General features: G+C 52.7%; 1 protein-coding gene across 1 annotated transcript in view; it reads left to right on the forward strand.

The window, feature by feature from the left end:
• Window positions 1-8,846, forward strand: part of LOC116954816 (growth/differentiation factor 8-like) — a 234,423-nt gene extending 225,577 nt beyond the window's left edge. The window contains exon 3 of the mRNA XM_032975654.2: window positions 8,455-8,846. Coding sequence (XP_032831545.2) covers window positions 8,455-8,835 — 381 coding nt within the window. The 3' untranslated portion in view covers window positions 8,836-8,846. The remainder of the gene's footprint in view (window positions 1-8,454) is intronic.
• The last annotated feature ends 2,353 nt before the right edge of the window (window positions 8,847-11,199 follow it).

Raw genomic sequence — 11,199 nt, forward strand, 5'->3', positions numbered from 1 at the left:
AAAGAAGATGAGTCTATGGGTCTCTGTGTGAGGAGTCTATGGGTCTCTGTGTGAGGAGTCTATGGGTCTCTGTGTGAGGAGTCTATGGATCTCTGTGTGAGGAGTCTATGGGTCTCTGTGTGAGTCCTTGGGTCTCTGTGTGAGGAGTCTATGGTTCTCTGTGTGAGGAGTCTATGGGTCTCTGTGTGAGTCTTTGGGTCTCTGTGTGAGGAGTCTATGGGTCTCTGTGTGAGGAGTCTATGGGTCTCTGTGTGAGGAATCTATGGGTCTCTGTGTGAGGAGTCTATGGGTCTCTGTGTGAGTCTATGGGTCTCTGTGTGAGGAGTCTATGGGTCTCTGTGTGAGTCTATGGGTCTCTGTGTGTGAGGAATCTATGGGTCTCTGTGTGAGGAGTCTATGGGTCTCTGTGTGAGTCTATGGGTCTCTGTGTTAGTCTACGAGTCTCTGTGTGAGGAGTCTATGGGTCTCTGTGTGAGGAGTCTATGGGCCTCTGTGTGAGTCTTTGGGTCTCCTTGTGAGTCTATGGGTCTCTGTGTGAGTCCTTGGGTCTCTGTGTGAGGAGTCTATGGTTCTCTGTGTGAGGAGTCTATGGGTCTCTGTGTGAGTCTTTGGGTCTCTGTGTGAGGAGTCTATGGGTCTCTGTGTGAGGAGTCTATGGGTCTCTGTGTGAGGAATCTATGGGTCTCTGTGTGAGGAGTCTATGGGTCTCTGTGTGAGTCTATGGGTCTCTGTGTGAGGAGTCTATGGGTCTCTGTGTGAGTCTATGGGTCTCTGTGTGAGGAATCTATGGGTCTCTGTGTGAGGAGTCTATGGGTCTCTGTGTGAGTCTATGGGTCTCTGTGTTAGTCTACGAGTCTCTGTGTGAGGAGTCTATGGGTCTCTGTGTGAGGAGTCTATGGGCCTCTGTGTGAGTCTTTGGGTCTCCTTGTGAGTCTATGGGTCTCTGTGTGAGGAGTCTAAGGGTCTCTGTTTGAGCCTATTTATGGATGTATGTTGAGCTCCTTTCGCACCGTACTTCGCCAACCTTGCTAATCTGTGGTGCGGGGGAGTGGGGAACAAACTTAACACAAAAAGCAGTTTTGAAGAAATTATTGTTTCAATCTAGATGATTTCAAAGTGCGTAGCTCCAATGGCTTCCTATTATCAGACGGAAGAGCGTTCCAGGCGGCTGCGGAAGCGAATCTAAAAAGCGCCTCGCGATGCGGTTACCCCCTTTGTCCGACGGTTGAGCCAAGAGCCGCTGCGAGGAGGAACGGAGCTCGCGTGATGACGCTTAATGCTCCTTGACGAGATGAGCGCGGTATTGCCATTCATTTGTGGCAGGCTGCTTTGTGCGTGCGCAATGAGTGCCGACCTCCCAAACATGTTTCGTTCGGCAACCAGAAGGCCCTTTGAGCTAAACAGCTCTCTTTTCGATTTAAAGCTTTCGTGACTGCAAGGATTCATCTTCTTTGGTTCTTTCGGTAAAGTCACGTAGAATGAGAAATAACGAATGAGAAATAACTCAATAAATTTCTCACGTCGTGAGAATTTTATTGTGTTATTTTATTTTATCAATTTATTATTTTATTCTCATTCTACGTGACTTTACCGAAAGAACCAAAGAAGATAAACAGCTCTCTCTTTCAGAAGCGGCCTGGCCACAAATGATCACACCAGGCCAACGGAGCGGCTTCGTCGTGCATCACGTCCCCGTGTCTACTAGCGGCAGGCGAACACTCCACCGAACACGCACGTGGAGGGATACATAAGTAATATTATAAAACAAACTTTTCCGCACACCATCAACTACTACAGGAGTTTTTTTTTTAATTTTCATTTGTGCACCAGGTTACCTGCATCTAATTATAATAATAATGCAAATGTATAATGCGGCATTCCATCCTAGGATCCCAATACGCAAAGCATGAAAATCAGGAAAAAATAACAGAACCAGGGGCAACCGACTCGACTAAAGAGGGGAGGCAGCAAGACAGAGAGGATGTGGTTTTCAAAGCAGACTTTAATATATCAGCCGACTCCGATTGCCTGTCGCGGCGGATCGGTGGGGTGAAGTGATGTGGGGTGACGACACGAAGCAGCCAGGGTGTTGGCGGTCGACTCGAGGATTCCGGCGATACGCCACCGCATTACGGGGTTCAGGTGGACATCAACAAGCTGTAAATAGATCGATGTTGTCGTTAAAACCCGCCACCACCCGACACAGCCCAACTAGCAAGGGGTTGTCACGTGAACAGAACGTGGCCAATTCGTCACTAGTACAGCACTAGTGTGTAGTGTAAAGTGTAGTGTATAGTGTAGTGTATTGTAGTGTAGTGTATAGTAGTGTAGTGTATAGTGTAGTGTATAGTAGTGTATAGTGTAGTATACTAGTAGAGCACCACCGGTTGTGTGTTGGAGAGCCAAGCCACGACATTTACAATCTGAGTACGACGTTTCGCAAGTAATTACAAACAGCTTCATCAGGCGAGAGGCAGATTTGTGCAGAACTCCACCTGTTTCATTCATTAAATAGAAGGGTAGATGTGATGACAACGTCTGTGCGCTCTTCTTGCGCGAAGTGGGTAATTAAAAAAAAAACTATATTATGGAGATATTGGTTACGAAAGCCTACATGTGAAACTGATCAACAAGGTGGTTAACGTCCCTAAAAAAAAGTCAGCGGAGAGCGATAATCAATCCATCCCAACCCTCCTCCCCTCCCTACCCAGACTGTTACCAGCCCATACTGACCGGCGTGGTGAAGTATGGTCAATTAACCCCGCGCGCCCCAACAAATGTGGCAAAGCAGCAGCAGGCACCGTCCAGCAAAGAGCATGCGATTTTTTTTTTAAATTACCGATTCATTTATTCATCGGTCAGCGCAACGATTTGTTAACGCGCATTTTGTAAGGGACAACGCTGCAGGGTATTCCTTAAAAGTACGAGTGTGTCGGCAATTTGAAGGCGATGACTTCCCATTTACTACTGGAGTGGGTGGCGCATGTGAAGCCATACGGGTTACCATTTATTTTTGTACAGGGAAATTGAGTTTTCAGGTCCATATACGGCATACAGCCGTTTCAATACGGGTAGAAAGAAATGTCTATTTGTTTGTGTGTCTTCCTTGTGCTGGGACTTTGTAGGATGAACGTTGAGATTTATAAGGGCACGGCGTGACCAGTGAGGTCTGAGTTTGGTCCTTAATAATGTAGGCACTGATAAGGGGTTGACAGGTCTGCTACTATACACTACTATACACTACACTACTATACACTACACTTGTATACACTACACTACTATACACTACACTATACACTACACTACTATACACTACACTATACACTACTATACACTACACTACACTACTACACTATACACTACTATACACTACACTACTATACACTACACTACTATACACTACACTATACACTACAGTACTATACACTACTATACACTACACTATACACTACTATACATTACTATACACTATACTATACACTACACTACTATACACTACACTACTATACACTACACTATACAATACTATACACTACACTATACACTACACTACACTATACACTACACTACTATACACTACGCTACTATACACTACACTATACACTACTATACACTACACTACTATACACTACTATACACTACACTACTATACACTACACTATACACTACTATACACTACACTACTATACACTACACTGCTATACACTACACTATACACTACAAAACACTACACTACTATACACTACACTATGCACTACTATACACTAAACTAGTATATACCTGTCAACCCATACGGGTTACCCGTATTTTTGTACAGGAAAAATTTAGTTTTCAGGTCAATACAGCGTACAGCCGTTTTAATAGGGCAACACAAATATTTGTCTTATTTGTTTCTGCCTTGTGACGGGACTTTGTAGGATGAACGTTGAGATGTATAAGGGGCAAGGTGTGACCAATGAGGTCTGAATCGGTCTGGTAGGGCACTGATAAGGGGTTGACAAGCTATGAGCCAAATCCATGGATGTGGTGGTCTGGGGGTGGATATATATTAACTGGGTCGCTGATAGACTGGAATAGCTCGCACGTGACTCGTAGCTACAGCCATAGCGATGTGCATACTGGATGTGGTGTGCCGGGAGTGGATATATATTAGCTGGGTCGCTGAAAGACTCAAGTTTGTGGTGCATTACGTGTAGCTACATCGAAAGTGAGATGAATACTGGCGGTGGCGTACTGGGGCTGGACATATATATTGGCTGGGTCACTGCAAGACTGGAGTAGCTGGCACGTGACTAGTAGAAACAGCCATGACTAGTAGAAACGAGATGTATACTGGATGTGGTGTGCTGGATAGGGAAAATATGTTTCAGGTCACGGGTAGACTGGAGTATGCACGTAGGTACGTGAGTAGGAGGCATGCACGCTAACCCCATGTGTATAGCAAGTGGCTGTTTAGAGAAAAGTGAGGTATTGTATTGGGACTAATCCTTTAGGGATCCCTAGGGTTAGGTCTTAATACCTGAGGCTCATAGAGGCAGACTAAGGCACCGGTAGGATTCTGGAGGAAGTGTTAACGCCCGTGGCTCTGAAAAGCCAGACTAATGCACCTTTGGGATTAGGTGGGTTCAGTGTTAACGCTTGCGGCTCGCGGAGCGAGAGGAAGGGCGAGTTCAGCTGTGATTCCGCTGCGCTACGGTGAGAGCGCGAATGCGGCACAAGCCCCCTGCCCATCCGTCGATGCCAGCAAGGACGACAACACGTGCCGTGTCACGTGTTCAGTAACACGGCCGTATGAATGGGTAACAAGCGGCGAGTAGATCGGCAGGTCACGTGTCGTGCTGTTGGTGGTTGTGGTGGGGTAAAGCGTGGGCATTCCCACGTCTTCCAAGACGCCACGGTGGCTAGGAGATGTTAACTACCTCGCCTGGTATGCAGGAGGAAATGGGTTCGATCCCGACCCTGACGCATGCTGTATGTTTGGAGTTTGCGCGTCTCTCTCTCTCATCATCATCATCATCACGGTGGGGTAAAGACGGCGACGGGATTTGTAGACCGGGAGGGTGAGGAATTTGAACAGAGGCACGACGAATTCCGAGGGTTCAACCTGGACAAATACAAAAATTCCCCCCGTGTAGCCTTAACAGAGTGTTAGGGGCAAGTGCTGTTAGCGAGTAGCAACACCTATGAAGGCCGGCACTGTGGCACACGAGGGGGTGGGTGGCCAACACCACGCCCGGCCGCCTTTGTCTCCCCCAGTGGCGATGTTTATACACCGCACCAGGTACGCATTCTGAGGCTGAGTCGACCTAGGGGATGCCCGGGATCATGGTTCGTCACCCGGCGTTGGACGTTGAGCGGGAATCGAACTCGGGTCCGCCGGGTTTGTGGCGCGGCGTAGCGCTAACCACGACATCACCGCTCCCCGCTGAACGTACACACGCACACACACGCACGTACATAAGCGTGTGTGGCGGTGGTGAGGGTCATCCAAGCGGGGAGCGGTGGGTGTAGTGGTTAGCGCTACGCTGCGCTACAAGCCCGGTGACCCGAGTTCGATTCCCGCTCACGGCTAACATCGGCGACGAATATCGGAACCGGTCCTGGGCATCCTCTAGGTCGACTCAGCCTCAAATGAGTACCTGGTGCGGTGTGTAATAGACATCGCCACCGGGGAGACAAAGGCGGCCGGGCGTGGTGCTGCCCACCCACCCCATCGCTTGCCGTTCCGGCTTTCATAGGTGCTCGTAAACAGCACTTGCTCCTACAGCCTGTTGCAGGCTATACGGGGGATCTTTGTCTTTGTTTTTGGGGGTCATCCAAGGGGGGGGGGGGGAGAAAATTGCCTGGGGCCGTCATTGTATCTCGCCGTCGTCACAGCAGCAGCAGCAGCCTGCCATTAGCCAACCTCATTAAGGTGTCAGGCTTAGCAGCAGTGAGTTGGTGGGGGTGGTCCCCCGGAACCTACCGCCGTCCCCTCCCACACGCACACACATACCACACACACACCACACACACACATACCACACACACACCACACACACATACCACACACACACACATACACCACACACATACAACACACACACATACACCACACACATACCACACACACACACCGCACACACACACACATACCACACACACAGACATCACACACACATACCACACACACACATATAACACACACACCAAACACACACACATACCACACACACAAATACACCACACACATACCACACACACACACACATACCACACACACACACATACCACACACAAACACATAACACACACACCACACACACACATACCACACACACATACCACACACACACATACCACACACACACATACCACACACACACCACACACACACACACATACCATACACACACACATACCACACACACACATACCACACACACACACATCACACACACACATACCACACACACACACATACCACACACACACATACCACCCCCACACACACACACCACCCACACACACACCACACACACACACACTACCCACACACACACCACACACACACCCCACACACACACCACACACACACACGCACACACCACACACACACACCACACACACATACCACCCCCCACGCCGGCCCGCCGATGTTATCGCTCTCCGCGCTGGAATTTACAAATGATGTCGCGAGAAATCCTTTAATTCGCGTGGGGTTAAGCGCTCGCTCGCTCGCTCTGGCGGTGTTCATCACGGACGCGCGCTTCCTCCTCCTCGGTACGCGCGAAGGTGGGGGAGGTCCCCCTCCCCCCACCACCACCCACATCCACCCACCACTACCCATTCACCCACCACTACCCATTCACCCACCACTCCCCATTCACCCACCACTACCCACATCCACCCACCCCTCCCCATTCACCCACCACCACCCACATCCACCCACCACCACCCCCCATCCACCCACCACCCCCCACCCACCCACCACCATCCCCACCACCACCCACCACCACCCCCACCCAACACATTTTTTTGTTCGGGAAAAACAAGCGAGTCGCCACCGTGCCATTATATCAATTACAGCGAAAACGTGGAATTACTGGGGGATTTCACGACATGCCGCACGCCGCCCATCAGCCAACAATTCGAATGTCACGCGCGAGGCTGCCACCGCCACCGCTTTTGCTGAGAGAGTGGTGGCGCAGCGGTTAGCGCACCGAACTGTAAACCCGGCGAGCCGAGTTCGCGGTGGCCAGGAGATGTTAACTACCTTGCCTGGTTTACAGGAGGTCGTGGGTTTGATCCCGACCCTGACGCCTGCTGCTGTATATTTGGAGTTTGCGTGTCTCTCTCTCTCTCTCTCTTCCGGTGGTCGCGTGGATTTGGTTTCCCTCCACATTTAGAGTCAACGTCACGCGTTCGTAGTATTTGGTTGATTTAAAAAAAAACAAATGTCCTTCCGAAAAAGAGCGACACAGCTCAGTTGGCCTTACCTGGTAAAATAAAAAAACACAACACTGCTTAGTCGTAGTAAATAGTAATGATGAATGTTTTTAAGTCTGTCCGTTGGTCGCCAGTGACTGTCCCACTCACCACGTGTGTCTGTGTCTGTGTGTCCGTGTCTGTCCATCCATTTGTCCACACACACACACACGGTGTGGACATCCGTTGGCCTACCTACCGCCATGTCAATCCATGTACCCGTCTGTCCACCTGTCCCTTCTTCCACGTGTGTCTGCCCGTGTGCGACCATCCGTCCGTGTGTTCGTCCGTCCATGCGCTTACCTATCACCACGTCTGTCCGTGCGTCTGTCCCTGTGTCCGCGTGTCCGTTTTACAACGTGTCTGTGTGTGTTCATCCATCCACGTTTCCTCGTGTCTATCCGTGCGTCCATCTGCCTGCGTGTCCGTCTATCTGTGTGTCCGTCTGTGTGTGTGTGTGTGAGTCCATCCATCCATTCCCTCACCAATCCGCCACGTCCGTCCGTGCGTTCGTCCGTTCACCCACGTGTCCGTCTGGTCTTGTGTGCGTCACGTCTACCCGTCCACCTGTGGGTCAACGTGTCCGTCAATCTCGTCTCGTGTGCGTAACGTCCACCCGTCCACCTGTGGGTCCACGTGTCCGTCTATCTCGTCTCGTGTGCGTCACGTCCACCCGTCCACCTGTGCGTCCACGTGTCCATCCATCTGGTCTCGTGCGTGTCACGACCACCTGTGGGTCCACGTGTCCGTCCATCTGGTCTCGTGTGCGTTACGTCCACCCGTCCACCTGTGGGTCAACGTGTCCGTCCATCTCGTCTCGTGTGCGTAACGTCCACCTGTGGGTCCACGTGTCCGTCCATCTGGTCTCGTGCGTGTCACGTCCACTCGTCCACCTGTGGGTCCACGTGTCCGTCCATCTGGTCTCGTGCGCGTCACGTCCACCCGTCCGTGCGCGTGCCCGCCGCCGACTTTCCCCGCCGGCCACAGAAACCCTTCCTGGAGCTGAAGCTGAGCGACACGCTCCGTCGCTCGCGCCGTGCCCCGGGCCTCGACTGCAGCGAGGCGTCCAACGAGTCGCGCTGCTGTCGCTACCAGCTCATCGTCGACTTCGAGGCGTTCGGCTGGGACTGGATCATCGCGCCCAAGCGCTACAAGGCCAACTACTGCTCGGGCCAGTGCGAGAACATGTTTCTGCAGAAGTACCCGCACACGCACCTCGTGCAGAAGGCGAACCCGCGAGGCTCCGCGGGGCCCTGCTGCGCGCCCACCAAGATGTCGGCCATCTCCATGCTCTACTTCAACGACCAGCAGCAGATCATCTTCGGCAAGATCCCCGACATGGTGGTGGAGCGCTGCGGGTGCTCATGAGAGAGGAGGAGGAGGAGGGAGGAGGAGGAGGAGAGAGGAGGAGGAGAGAAAAAATGGGGGGGGGGGGGGGAACGAAAGACGCCACCGCCGAGACTGAGAGATGGGAATGAGGTGGTGGTGGTGGGTTGGGGGGGGGGGTGCGAGTGGGGGGCCGGCGTGGGGGGATTGGTGGGGAGGGGGGTCGCGATGGTTATTTTCTCCCCCCACGCCGCTAAATTTTTGTCGCCCGGCACCGGGTGACACGGCGATGACGATGTTAGCTGGTATGCAAAGAAGATGTAAAGGAGGTGGTTAGTTTTGGTGGGGGTTTTTTTTGGTGGGGGGGAGGCGGGGCAGGGCGGGGCAGGGCGGGGGGGGCTGTTTGTTTAATTTTGTACATTGTTGTTGTTGTTTTAATTTGTTGAAGCGGAGGTGGCCGGTCAGCCCCGAACTCTTTTCGCCGGGTCAGCTGGCCCGCCACCAAACGGCGGCAGGCTCGGCGGATTGTAACGAGCTCTCGTGGTGCCCCCGGATCTCCCCAACCTCCCCTTCGACTGCTATTTCTTGCGGGATGGGTGGCACGGGGTGGGGGGGGGGAGCTTATATATATATATATATCTTTTCTTTTCGAAGCGGCATCGTCTGCTGCTACTGCTGCGAAGTGTACGCCGGGCGCCCACTCTCGAGGTCGCGGTGCCCAATTCAACCGGGCGTGGACCTCCGACGACTACGACACGAGAATTCAAATTTCGTATTTTGTTGGGGTTTTTTTTTAGGCGTTTCCATTTCGCTGTTCTTTTCGAACAGCCTGCGCTCGTCGTTTGGGGGCAGAGGTGCGATGAAAATGCCGGCCGATTTTTTTTTGGGGGGGGGGGGAGAGGCTCCAGATTCCTTCTCGATCCGTCTCCCGCAGAGGCAACGTGGCCTGGCATTTATTCAGATTCAGAACCTTTCAGAAAGGAGAGTGTCCTTATTGAGACGGGAGGAATTTTCGACGAGCCTCTGAGCTTCTTTTTTTTTTCACAATGTCCAGTAAATCGCGGCCGTTGTTTGGGATTTTTTAAAGAAAAAAACAGACACACGCATACATACACAATACACAATTGTGCTTAAAATAATAAGCCTGCTTTGGCCACTCTGTAGGCCCTGGCAGTGGCTGAATGTGGGCATAATGGGGGGATCATGGGGGGGGGGAAACTTAAACCACACACACACAAAATAACGGTGCAGCTTGCACCAATTTGCCGAACTGCGCTGGCGTGCGTGTTGCGATCGTCCGCAAAACGGCCAAGTGAGACGTGAGACGTTAGAGGACGTCCAGACTCCTGATCGGGCACCTCCCACGTCGACGGACGGCGGGCGAGTCCGCGGCTCTCGACGACTCTTGACGACTCCGGCGCTGGGGGTGGGTGCGACACGACGTTCCGCGTCCTCCCGGAGCGGCTTACGACGGCGGCGGCGGCAGCGACTCCTCAAATCGACGGGCGTGGGGAAGGCTGACCCCTGCCTTCCCCGCTCACATGAAACAAATCCAAAGTCCGGTCTGTTCGCACCCTTAACCGCACGCAATGTGGCCCTGTAGCGTGACCTTGGCGCCTGGGGGAGGGAGTAAATAAAAACTCAGGAGGGGCGAGGCTGGGGGAGAGATGGAGGGGGTGGGGGTGGGGGAGCACGACAACGCAGTCAATGTTAACCCCTGGTCCCGTTCCGATGACGTCCGCAGCTTGGCAGGTCGTGTGCAGCCGTTCGCCGCCGAATCTCGGAAACGCGCGCGAGCAGCCTAGCGACCTTTTTTTTTATTCAGAGAGGTGTAGCAGCAGCAAGCAGAAGCAAGCAGCAAGCAGCAGCAGCAGCAAGCAGCAAGCAGCAGCAGCAGCAAGCAGCAGCAGCAAGCAGCAAGCAGCAGCAGCAAGCAGCAGCAGCAAGCAGCAGCAGCAAGCAGCAAGCAGCAGCAGCAAGCAGCAGCAGCAGCAAGCAGCAGCAGCAAGCAGCAGCAGCAGCAAGCAGCCGCAAGCAGCAAGCAGCAGCAGCAAGCAGCAGCAGCAAGCAGCAGCAGCAGCAAGCAGCAGCAAGCAGCAGCAGCAAGCAGCAAGCAGCAGCAGCAAGCAGCAGCAGCAGCAAGCAGCAGCAGCAGCAGCAGCAGCAAGCAGCAGCATGCAGCAGCAGCAAGCAGCAGCAGCAGCAAGCAGCAGCAGCAAGCAGCAGCAAGCAGCAGCAGCAGCAGCAAGCAGCAGCAGCAAGCAGCAAGTAGCAGCAGCAAGCAGCAGCATGCAGCAGCAGCAAGCAGCAGCAGCAAGCAGCAGCAAGCAGCAGCCGTTGCGTTTCAAAGGCGTCGTTACTCGCCGCTCAGAACCGTAAGCGACACGACCGCCGCGCCACTCTACG

Source organism: Petromyzon marinus, chromosome 56 (assembly GCF_048934315.1).
Source record: "Petromyzon marinus isolate PM22_M1 ecotype Great Lakes invasive population chromosome 56, UKy_Petmar_22M1.pri1.0, whole genome shotgun sequence".
Lineage (NCBI taxonomy): Eukaryota > Metazoa > Chordata > Hyperoartia > Petromyzontiformes > Petromyzontidae > Petromyzon > Petromyzon marinus.